The sequence below is a fragment of the Camelina sativa genome, chromosome 7 (genome assembly GCF_030686135.1).
Source record: "Camelina sativa cultivar CO46 ecotype springtype chromosome 7, ASM3068613v1".
In the NCBI taxonomy this organism is placed as follows: domain Eukaryota; kingdom Viridiplantae; phylum Streptophyta; class Magnoliopsida; order Brassicales; family Brassicaceae; genus Camelina; species Camelina sativa.
In genome coordinates, this window is record NC_141886.1 from 8,713,207 (window position 1) to 8,725,584 (window position 12,378).

The 12,378-nt window shown below is 33.3% G+C and overlaps 2 protein-coding genes and 2 pseudogenes across 3 annotated transcripts; all 4 read right to left on the reverse strand.

Moving 5' to 3' along the window:
* Positions 1–1,210: 1,210 nt before the first annotated feature.
* LOC104704445 (uncharacterized) lies at positions 1,211–2,417 on the reverse strand (annotated as a pseudogene).
* A 14-nt stretch (positions 2,418–2,431) lies between these two features.
* On the reverse strand, positions 2,432–5,446 carry LOC147941062 (uncharacterized; annotated as a pseudogene).
* Positions 5,447–6,865: 1,419 nt separating this feature from the next.
* On the reverse strand, positions 6,866–8,597 carry LOC104704446 (exopolygalacturonase-like). 2 transcript variants are annotated; one of them, XM_087460235.1, is made up of 4 exons: positions 8,451–8,597; positions 7,952–8,264; positions 7,194–7,716; positions 6,866–7,101 (listed from the first exon to the last, which is right to left on the reverse strand). In XM_087460235.1, exons 2-4 carry the CDS (start codon positions 8,126–8,128, stop codon positions 6,866–6,868), a joined length of 936 nt encoding a protein of 311 aa, XP_087316361.1. In that variant the 5' UTR covers positions 8,129–8,264; positions 8,451–8,597. The 2 variants fall into 2 exon arrangements, with proteins under 2 accessions (XP_087316361.1, XP_087316362.1); XM_087460236.1 differs by having other exon boundaries at positions 6,866–7,093; positions 7,192–7,716.
* Positions 8,598–10,161: 1,564 nt separating this feature from the next.
* LOC104700752 (metalloendoproteinase 5-MMP) lies at positions 10,162–11,698 on the reverse strand. Its single transcript, XM_010416318.3, has one exon. The coding sequence runs from the start codon at positions 11,446–11,448 to the stop codon at positions 10,276–10,278; it is 1,173 nt and encodes a 390-aa protein (XP_010414620.2). The 5' UTR covers positions 11,449–11,698; the 3' UTR covers positions 10,162–10,275.
* Between the last annotated feature and the right edge of the window lie 680 nt (positions 11,699–12,378).

Consider the following 12,378-nt stretch of genomic DNA (forward strand, 5'->3'; position numbering starts at 1 on the left):
GATTTAAAATTAGTGTCAATGATCAAAAATGATTAGAATTATGGGGGATTTTCAAAAATACTATTTTTTCTATGTCATTTTTTAAAAATACTCTTTCATGTTGTCTATTTTCAAAAATACCTATTTTTTATGTATATAACAACTAAATTCTAAGCCTTAAACTCCAAATACTAAACCCTAATACCTCAAAACTATATCTTAAATGTAAAATAGAGAACCCAGTCCTAAAAACAATTCTAAAATTAATTTAACATATTGTAATTGTATAAAAGAGGGTAAAAATGAAAACATTCAAAAAAATGAGTATTTTTGAAAAAGGTATCCCAAAAAGAGTATTTCTAACAAATTCTCTAGAATAATTGTATCAGTTTCAAGTACCGATTGTACTATTAATATCACTTGTACATAACTGATGTTATTTTGGTGTCAATTTTTTGAAGTAATTTTAATTGTTGTATCATTGACAATAACTGATTCAAATATTAGAATCAGTTATATATAACTGAAATAAAAAGTAGTATCAATTTTCTTACGTGATTTTAGTAATTGTATCATTTGCGTTAATCGATTTGAGATATTATTATCATTTGTACATAATTGATGGTAACCTCACGTCAGTTTTCATATATGATTCTAATAATTGTTTCTGTTAAAAAACTAATTCGAATATTATTATTTTCATATTAATAATTGAATTTAAATTTCAAAATAGCTTATTTAATTAATTTATTAAAAATTACAAATTAAATTTTTAAACCAAAAATAATTAAATAAAAAAACCATATATTAAACATAAATTAAAAAATAAATAACATAAATCATCCATCTTGCAAATCCATGAAATATGAATAAAGCAAAATGGCTAAAAAAAATTGTAAAAGTAAGTCCATTGGCACCATTGTTCATTCTATGATCATATATCTCTAGCATTGTTTCTACTGTTTAAATATCTATTGACACTCTCGTCCATTTCCTGATAATATATATATATATATATATATACTGGGATCTGAAATTTTATCGTCTACGAAATTAATAATATAAATACTATTTACGTGATTAATAATATAAATACTATTTTAGGTGTGTTTGTCAAAGGTGGATTTGGTATGTTCTTAAAAGCTGCAGCAAAACTTGTAGCCCATGCTCTTGCCAAATTATTTTGATATATTAAAATATAAATATACAATTTAACGTAGAAAAACTAGCATTATATTAATACCTGATCAGCAGTGGAAGTACCAATTATTTGTTTAACGAAGGTAGTCAGCCCATTAACTTTGTCGGATAGTACATTCACTTGTGTCTTGAGCCCAACAACCATTTCAGAATTTTCTATCTCCGCTCTAGTTGTAGTTGAGCGTCTCACTAATTTTGACGGTGTGAGTCCACGACCAACACAACGTACTCGTTCTGAACGTTCTGGACCAAACACTTGAGCAAATTCATCATCCAAACTAGCTGTGACATTGTTTATTCTCTATGGATTTTGACTCATCAAAGTTGTAAGTGATTCCTAGAAAAAACAACCAAATATATAGAAATATATGTCATAATTAACTTGTGAACACTAAAACTATAAAAGCACATTTTTAAACTAACCCCATGTGGTTGATAGAAAAAAAAACTAACGGCGCGTGTTTTTGCCTCCTCACTTGCAAAGCTTCCATCAGGTTTCATGCGAGTCTCACCGAAAAATTCTGCTCGACATAGGAGTTTTTCCTGTCTTGATTTTCTTTGTAAAACATACATGCATAAACAATATACGTTAATATTCATATACTACACAAGTTTTACAACACAAATAAGTTACTCACAATCTCATCTCATTTCTTTGAAAAGCTCTTTCTTCCACATACATGAGGCATGGTATGTTTCTTTTGGTTCCTTTTATTCTGTTCTTGCATTTTCTGAAAACTCACCATAGAAAAAAAAATTACTTGCATTGATACAACTAAATATTGAACGAATAATACCTTCCACTTTTCAGCAAACCTCGTGTAAACAAAATTATACCATTGATCTTCATGAACATTAATGGGTTTATTCACCACTGTTTCATCCATAGTATCTTTTTTGTAATCTCTCCAAAGACGTAGTTTCATATTCTTGCATTTGCTACTTAGTGCACCCATCACATATCCTTTTCTCATAGTCGGATCATCAAACGAGAATCTAGTCTGAAATAACAGCACATACAACAAGATATCAAACTAAAATATTATCTCAAAACATTGTTTAATTAAAATCGAATCAATAGAGATCAGTAGATGGAATAAGTTGCCTGAATACATCCCACGCCTTATTTTTGTGTGAGGATTAACCAACCTCCAATCACTGTAGTCGAAGGGGAGCAAATTCAAATCAGTGCTTAATTGGCCTAACCACGATCCAAGTAAACCACCAAAGTCTCCAATTGGCCGTTTGTTTTCATCCACAACTCATTTCTATACTTCCTAAAAAGATATTAGTTAGCAAGACTTCAGTGAGACATACTCCCTCTATCCCTAATAGTTTGATGTTTTAAGATTTTTTCTCGTCCCTAAAAGATTGATGTTGTATATTAAAAAAATTAAAATGGTTTTTTTACTTCATGCTTTCTCCACATGTCATGCTGTCTAAAGTCTATATTTTCTTTTTTTACTTCAAAGTAATTATAAATTAATTTATAAATAGAACTTTAACTTTTTTTTAATATATGTGAAAGTGGTAAAACATCAAACTATTAGGGACAGAGGGAGTAATAAATAAGTTGTTCTAAAATGATTTAAACTTACTCGCATAACTGATCAAGTAGTTGACAGCTGACCAATATATGTTGATGTGCTTGCTGCCTCTCTACATGATTAAGAGTATAAACTTGACCCGCTCCAACTAATCTTCCAAGGTTTGGAAAAATAAGTGAAAGTTCTGAATCTGGTCTTATGCTAGTCTCAGCTAGAGGTTGATCATCAACGCGGGAAACCTGATCAAATCATGTCTCTATATCAGTGAGATACATTGAGCAAAATGTTACACATTCATCAGCTAAATATTTCTCACATATAAAACCTTCAGGCTTAGCGCAATTTCGAACATATGATTTAAAGTATCCAAGAGTTCTGCAGATAATTTAATAAGTAAATATCCAATTGTGTATATACAGACAAATGTAAAAAAGAAAATTAGATCACCTCTCAATCGGATACATCCAACGATATGGAACTGGTCCACCAAGTTTTGCCTCATCTGTGAGATGTACTACTACATGTACCATCACTATGAAAAAAGATGGAGGAAACAATATCTCCATACGACATAGAGTCACTATAATGTGGTCTTGTAATTTTTCCAGCTCATCAATATCGAGGATCTTTGCAGATATATCTCTAAAAATTTGACAAAGCTCGACAATGGTTGATGTCACATCTGGTGGCAGCAGGTTCTGAATGGCGACTTGAAAATAAATCTCTCATTATCACGTGACATTCATGGCTTTTTAAGCCTACTATCTTTCGGCTATTAACATCAACACAACTTGATAAGTTTGAAGCATAACCATCTGGGATTTTTACATTCTTTAAAACACTTTAAAAAGTGTCTTTCCCATCATTGTTCAGAGTAAAACATGCTAGTTTATACTTTCAGCCACAAGTCAGGATGTATACCTAGCTGACAGAGATCTTTTCTAGCATTCAGATTATCTTTCGACTTTTTTTTGTCATCCAGTAATTTGTAGACTAAATTATCAAACACATTCTTCTCTATATGCATGACATCCAAGTTATGCCACAACATAATAAATGTCCACTTAGGTAACCCAAAAAATATACTTTTTTTCTTTCATTGCTGAGTACTAGATTTTCCCACATGACTTTGATCTCTTTTTTTCCAACTCCTGCCGAACCTTGCCTCTTACCAAGAGTAACATGAACTTGTTCTAATTGATTGAAAATCGTAGAGCCTGACAACATGACCAGTGGAGATCTTGTTTCTATCTTTCCATCAAAATTAGTTATATTTTGACGGAAAGCATGATCTTGAGGGAGAAAACGACGATGACCTATAAAACAATTTTTCCCCCCATGAAGTAAATGTTGTCCAGAACCATCAAAATTGCATCTTGGACAAGCTGATGGTGTATAAATAATCCAACCCAACAAACTACCATGACCAGGAAAATCACTAATTGTCCACATGATGGCTGCTCGCATGTCAAATGTTTGCTTTGTGGAAGCATATACCGTTTTAATCCCTTCAAATCATAATTCTTTCAATTCTTTGATAAGTGGCTGCAAATAAACATCAATATCATTATCTGGCATCTGCTTTCAAGGGATAACCATAGAGAGGATCATTTATGTCTGCTTCATTGACATCCACAGTGGCAAATAATAACGAAATAGAATCACTGGTCATATGCTATAACTAGTACTCATTGTACCAAATGGGTTAAAACCATTAGTTTCCAAGCCTAGCCTATAATTTCTTGGATCAGCTGCGAATTCAGGATATTTTTCTTCAAATGCATTCCAAGCATGTTCGTCTCTTGGATGTCGAAGCTTCCCATCATTGTTACTATCAGTTCCATGCCATCTCATGTGGGCAGCAGTTTTTGATGACATAAACAAGCGTAGCAGTCGCGGCTTTAGAGGAAAATAGTGCAAAACCTTTGCTGGAGTTTTATTTTTTCTATTTTCTGATCCAGATACCGTATTCTCTGCAGAAATATTATTTATCCAACGAAAAATTTCACAAACTTTGCAAATCTCCCTTTTTGTGTCATCCTCCCCATATAACATGCAATCATTTGGAAATGCACGAATTGACTTATAACTCAAATCTAATTTGCGAATAACTTTTACATGTTAGTAAATGACTTTGGCAACTTGGCATATGTAAATGCTTCTTTGAGCAAATCAAGCACCATTGATATCCCCTTGTCACTAATCCCACACAGACACTTGATATGGTACAACTTCAATATAAATGACAGCTTCGTGAACTTTTGTGTTTCCACTATTTAACTTTTGAGTAAAATCAGCAAGCAACTCATCAAAAGCTCTCCTTTTGAAGTTGATGGTATATCATTGTCCATTGGTTGCTCACATGATGCACTGTTATTTTCGCCATTCATATTCGTATCTATACTAGGAAAGAGATCATCCAAAAGATTCAAAGTTGAATCCAATTCAACTTGAGCAATATCAGTAGGTACTCTTGCATTTTGTGTGACATATACTTCCTCTTCGCGTAGTGTCCAATTTTTGTAGTCACTTAAAAACCCATAGCAAATTAAATCTCCTTTCATATTTTCTCTTGACTTAGATTTGGCTAGAGCACAACGGTTACATGGACATCTCATCACAGGTGAATTTGATTTATCAAATGCAAATTCCAAGAAATTATTCACCCTTAATAAATAATCTTGAGATAAACGTGGTTTATTGATCAACGACTTATCCATTAGAACCTGAAAATGATATTTAAATAAATTGTAAGCTTTTGAAAATTTAAAAAAGAAAAAAAAAACAAACATTAAGATTCAAAGTCTAGAATCTAGAATCATAATAGTTAAACTTTCAATCTCACTAATTGAGGATCACATAATTGAATATCTCATATTGAAACACTAAAAAAGCTTCTCTAGATTTTTGTTTACCATACATCTTTTTTTTTTTGAACAGAACAAATCAAAAATAAACAAAACATGCTTGGACAGAACGTTGAGACCTTTCGCAGGAAAAAGTACAGAAAACAAAATAAACAAACTAGAAGTAGATTAATTATAGCTAGATTTCGGTATCAAGTTTGTGTTTTCTCGCATATATGTATACGAATATATAATCATGCATGTAAATAGCTAAATATTGAAGCTTACATATACACTTATCTATAATAAAAGCAAGTGATATGTTTTAATATGAATATTCATCGCTGACAAATTTGGCTCAAGAGATCCTAGCTATTTGCAAGTATTGAAACATTAATACAGTAATTCATCAATTATCGTGTTACAGTAATTTATGAATCTTTCGAGATATCTTTTGTTTTATAAGAAGATGACATACATACAACTTGCTTGATGAATTGAGGATCCTTAATAATCCAAGGATAGAGGTACAACTAGGTTTTCTTTGTTTAGATGATGATCTGATTTTTGATCGATCAAGTTTTTTCCTTTCTTTATTTTCTAGTTACATTTATCGTGTTTAAAATATATATGTAATTTTAAATACTATTAATATAATTTATATTAACATCAGTTTTAATAGGTAAATTTTCTATCGTTTAAAAAGAATGATTTTACTAAGCATGAATAGATACATCAATTATCTAAATGATGTAAATCTATATTTTAAATCGATTTTATAAAAATGATACAATATAATAGAAACTAAATCAGTTTTAATTGATTGATGTTAAATTAGATAATTATAATTTCAGTTAAATTAATTGATGCTAAGTCATATATATTTGCTTCACTTACTAATAAGTAATTTAAAATTGTATCACTCTGTTATGTGATACAACGCACTCAGTTTTTTTTTGTAGTGTACAATAACCCAGTTTTTCCGAGGTTGACCTGGTTCAATTATTTTCGAATAACTACACTAAACCTACTTAGAAAAAATTATGCTTTGTTTTAGATCTCAAAACTCTCTTAAGTTTTCTAAATATTTTTTGTATGAATCTTTTGTCTTCTAACACCGAATAACCTTTTTCCTCGCATTAAGTTATCAGAAAACATGTACATATTTATGATTCGATTTGGAATTTAGGTTATTAGAGAAAACATAATCATATACACCAAGTAATTAAGAAATTATACATAAATGAAAATATCATATACAACACATCATCATTGTTTTAATCGACCGTCGAATCAATTAAGACAATGTTGAAGAACCATCTTACCACTTGCAGAACCGTTAATATTTTCACACTTCGCAGTGGAAGGACCACCCTCAATTCCGTTATTCTTGAGGTTAATGTCAATTAGCTCAAAATTTTTGCACGGAAAACTCTTGCTACATTGCAGATTCACTGCCACTTTATTTTTTGATGTTCCATATATGTTCTTTAACTTAACGTCTTGGATTTGAACATGAGACTCACCTTGAAAAAAAGAAGCACACGTTGTATTGTTTGTTTTTGCTTGTAATGGAAGGAAAAAAATTGAAGCTTGCTTTTTTTGCATAAAAATTTAACCTTATTTTCATGTTCACAAGGTGGATGAGGGCAATACTTCTGATTGATGTTGATCGGTTTTTCAACGTCAATCATCTTAATATTTTCGTACACAAAGTTTGAAACAAGGATCTTAGAAACTGAAGATTCCCAAGTCTTGATCCGAATATCATCACTTGTACCATTGAAAATAATGTCTTTCACTGTTAAGTCTTTCACGTCTTTCTCGTCTTTGTTCTTCTCTAAGCTTCCGACACTGATCCCATGTCCAGGACCACATTTGACATTTGAGATATTGAGGTTAGTGGTTCCAGAAAGAATGGCGATACAATCATCTCCAGTACCGATATTTGTGTTTGAGATTTGAATATTGCTACACGAACCCATCTTGATACCGTCAGTGTTTGGACTATCACCGGGAGCTGCTATAGTGACACCGGTAATGTTAAAGTAGTGGACGGAGAAGAAGTTGAAATGTCCCATTTTGCTGTTGAGTAATGTTATGTCTTTGATATTTGAGTTGTTCACAAATGCAAATCCCATAGTCTATGAGAAAAATTGAATTTATTAAAAGATTTGTTACGTTCTCATATATATATATATATATATATATATATATTAATGAGTACAAACACTAATAAAATTGTGTATAATAAATAGTCATTAAATCACTTTTTCATTGTATAAGTATCATATCACACTATGTGATATTCTTTAAAAGTAAATAATAATCATATATTTGAAAATGAGGTGATAAGTTAAAAAGATTAAGCAATGTTACCATAGCTAATTTTGGACAATTAGGGTTTTTGTGGCAGTCATTGAGTGGCCAAGACTTTTTTTCCTTGACCGTCAAGTGTACCAAAACCGGAGATAGATAGATCATTGATACACCTAAAATTGATCCATGTGTCTTGCTTAATGTCGCTAGGGTTTTCAGGACCCAACAAAGTTCCATCAATAACAAATTCAATAGAATTTTTGCATGGACCCACAAACTCTACACCATCAAGGTAGAAAGTTCCTTTAGGTACGTAGATCTTACTACTTCCACTTCGCCTTGCACATGCCCAACTTCATACTTTTTTGAATACCTAATTTTGTATGCGTTAAAATAACATAGGTTAATTATTAAATTACTTAAATAACAAAAATAGATAATTATCTTTATGTTTTTATATTGGTCATATATGTTTATAATTGTCTTAATATTCATATATGATTATCTCAAAATTAATTGGTGATTAAAATTTAAATTAGAAAAATTGTTGTGTACATACATTGGTGTTATCAGTTTTTCCGTCCGGTTTCGAACCATGGCGTTTGACATTAAACACCTTTGGTTTAAGGGTCGGACGACTTGCAACAGCAATGAACAAGAGAGGTAGCATACACAAAGTCTTTAACGCATAAACAACTGAAGTCATTTTACCTTTTTTGTTTAGGGTATAAGGAGATATAAAAAAATTCTTGCTTATCAATACTTGTAGTTGTTGTATAGGAGACAATGAGAAGTGTTGGCCTTTATTTGCTTATATAGGTTTGGCATTGCTCGACAAACAGTAAAAAAGAACTTGATTTTTGTTATTGATTAGTTTTTGAAGTTGGTTAGTTTCGTTTGTAACGATGGTGATTGGTTAGTATCTTGTTATGAAGATTTTTATATGTATATGATTTCGTTTTTTGTTTCCTCTTAAAACACAATCTTTAATTTTGAAAATATGCCAATCAGATTTAACTATAAATTGGTTTTTTTGCGAAAAATAACAAAACAAAATGTATTCCAAATACATTCTTTAACATTTGTTCATATTTTAGTGGATCTCAAAAACTATTTTTGCCCAAAAATGAGAACAAGAAAAACAAATATATTTCTTCTATAACCATTTTCACCAAATCCGGATTTGAACCTAGTTTTTTCCAAGAAAACCGTATAATTTGGCCATTGGGCAAACGATCAGCTAGGCCTGGACAAAAAAACCGGACCCGAAAACCCGAACCGGAACCGACCCAAAAATATGGACCCGAATCCGAACCCGGAACCGGTAGAATACCCTATTGGGTCCTAATCTCCTAAATCCGAAGAACCGGAACCGAACCAAGAACCGAATGGATACCCGACAAACCCGAAATAAAATAATATACATAAAATACTAGTTATATATATATATATATATTATAACATAGTTATTCAAAGATACAACTTAAAATTCAAAAATACTAGTTTTTCCTAGATTAAAATACTCAAAATAACCAAAATTATATTGAAATGTTTAGCTATATTTTTTTAAAAATTAACCAATTTTAAAAAATTTAATTTTAATATTTAACATTAAAATTTCCGGGTAATCGGGTAAAATTCAGGTTATCGGGTTAAATTTCGGGTAATCGGGTACAAAAAAAACCCTAACCCGGATGATATCCGATTTTTTCGGATATTTATAGGTTCTGAAATTTTAGACCCGAACCGATCCGAACCCGATAAGACCTGAACCGAACCCGAACTGATATTTTCTGTTTACACTATTGGATCCTAAACTCCTCTACCCGAAAAACCTGAACCCGATCGGTTCTTACCCGAACCCGACCCGAGTACCCGAATACCCAGGGCTACGATCAGCATTAGTTTTTTATACAAACAATTTGAGAACATCCTCAAAATTGAATTTGATTCCATTACTTAAACCATAGTGAATTGACGGCAACAATTATAAAGTTCTATTTTCTAATTTGCCATTTATTTGATTCACAATAATATATCAATGTTCAAAATCACGATCGTTGATAATTGTAGCCCACTTTCGATATCACCATTAAACACTAGAAAGATGTACGTGGAATAAAACTGGACTTTTCATTTTCAAACAAAATTGGACTAACCAACTTACGTACGTATGTAAATGTTACATCATAAACAATTTGTGGTACTTGTAAAACATTTATTTTTTTCGTTATCGGCGAACTTGAAAGACTTTAAAACAAATTCGATAGTTTTGTCCCAAACTTGATAAACTCCAAAATATAGAGTTTTGTCGATTCACCATGACACAAATAATCAAATATAAACCAGTTTGGACACAAACAAATCATACAGAATATTTACTTTTAGAAGAATATTGACCCCAAAATGAAAAGGCGCATAAAAAACCCAAATAATGTCATAGTGTCTAAACACAAATAAAGAAAACACGTGGCAACCAATGATAGGCTAAACACCCACCCTCTCCACCGACGCAAGCTACCACCACCGCTAGTTTCACTCTGACGGCTACTCTTCTTCTCACCACCACCGTCTCCATTCGGATTCCCACCGTACAAATGCTGTATCCCCTCTATATCATCCTTAGCTAACTCCACTTTCCGATCACCACCAGAAATCGCCGGGAACATAATCGCATCTTCCACCGACGAGTGACCCAACCCTAGCAAATGTCCGATCTCATGAACAACCACCGATTCAAGATCCACCACCGACGTCACCGGCAATATCCGACGGCTGATTCCACCGTCAGAGATCAACCAATCCTCGTCACTGTCTAAATGCAACATCCCCGTAGGAGGAGACGAAGCGTGAGCCAACGTCCCCATCGCTCCATCAAACGGCTCACCATCTCCATGTTCACCGGAAAAGAACCCGATCACTATATCAGCTCCGACGAGTGACTCGGAGCGCGTGAAATTAAACGGCGTCACCTCCGACCAGCGCGTGAAGGCGCGTGCGAACACGCGTTTAACCTCGTCCGTCAGATTGTTCTGCGGCACAAACGCGTAAGTCAGATCTCGTTTCCGTTTCGGCCACCGCGGCTTCCCGGGAAAAAACGAGTACCGCTCCGTCGTACGAAGCTTTCTTCCGCCGTTCATCTCCGAAACACCGTCGATCATGTCCGGATTCCCGCATCGTGGTTTGACGATCTGCCGGAGAGTCGAGGAATCGAGTTTTCCGGTGACTTTGAGATTAAAATTTTTCTGGTACGTGTCGATCGCTGATTGGAGCACGTCGTCGAAATCGTCGGTGCAGTTATCGACGGCGGCGGCGGAGATGTAACCGAAACGGTGGAAGTATCGTTTGAGTTTGGAGAGACCGTCGATTTTTTCACCGATGTGACAACCGGCGAGTTTTGAGAACGTTTCCCACGCGTTTTGCGTTGCGTTTAGGAATTGTAACGGTGGGATTGAAGAGACGTTTGTGTAGAATTTGGCTGAGATTGGAGTCACTGTGAAGAAGAAGAAGAAGAAGAAGAAGCTTGTTAAGATCGTTACTAGTAGAAGAAATCTCATTCTTGTATTTTTTGGGAAGAAAAAAACAGATTAAAACAAAACAAAAAAAAAAAAAAGAGAAGCTAAAGAAAAAAAATGGAGGATGAAGAGTTGGAAACGACGTCGTCTGTGTTTTAAAAGCTTCTGTTGTTTGCTTCATTTTCCACACGGTGTCTAAATGCTACGTGACATGTTTTTTCTGAAAATACTATAAAGTCAAAATAATACTATAGAAAACAGACCAAACACAATCATACTTTTCAGTTTTTCCCAATAATTCTATTTTGCATTAAAAATTTTGAGTATCATTTCAGTTTCAGTTTTTCCTACGTGATTGAAAGGAACTTCTTCTCTAGAAATTGTTATAGATTGGAAAGAGCATAATTTTTCATCAATGAGCACATGAAATATGTCATATTGACAAATATAAATCCGTACCTCAGCAAAATATATAATCCGTACTTCAAAACTAGTGATGTTAAAACGGGCTAACAGTCCGCGGGCCTTAACGGGCTGTATATGAAAATTTCGGCCTATTATCCGTTTATCAACATTATCAAAATAAATGGGTTTAAACGGGCTAACCCGTTTAGATCCGCTGTCTTAGCGGGTTTGATCAAAATTAAATGGGCTACCCGTTTATTATTTCTTATGGAATTTTTCCTCAAAACGTTGTAGTTTCACTGTACGGTTTTTGTTTTCTCTATCTTGTCGTTGGTTCCTCCTCCAAGCCTCCCAAGAGATTTTTAACGCCACCTCCGTCATCACCTCCGGCGAATATTTCGTCATCACCTCCGTCATCACCTCCGTCACAGATTCCACAGATTTAGAGGTCTCTCTCTAATCTCTAATCCCTCAATTCGATTTGCTTTGTGGGTTTTGGTGTGGTCTTGTTCTGTGTTGTTATATGATTCATTTGGCTTTGTGGGTTATGTTAGAGAAGTACCCCAC

Bases quoted from the DNA above. Each gene is read 5' to 3' on its own strand.
- LOC104704446 (XM_087460235.1), bottom strand. From the start codon at position 8,128: ATGGAACTTTGTTGGGTCCTGAAAACCCTAGCGACATTAAGCAAGACA. The intron at 7,717-7,951 runs GTAACATTGCTT...TTTTTCTCATAG, and splicing joins ATTGTCCAAAATTAGCTATG to ACTATGGGATTTGCATTTGT. The intron at 7,102-7,193 runs AGGTTAAATTTT...CTTCTTTTTTTC, and splicing joins ACCTTGTGAACATGAAAATA to AAGGTGAGTCTCATGTTCAA.
- LOC104700752 (XM_010416318.3), bottom strand. From the start codon at position 11,448: ATGAGATTTCTTCTACTAGTAACGATCTTAACAAGCTTCTTCTTCTTC.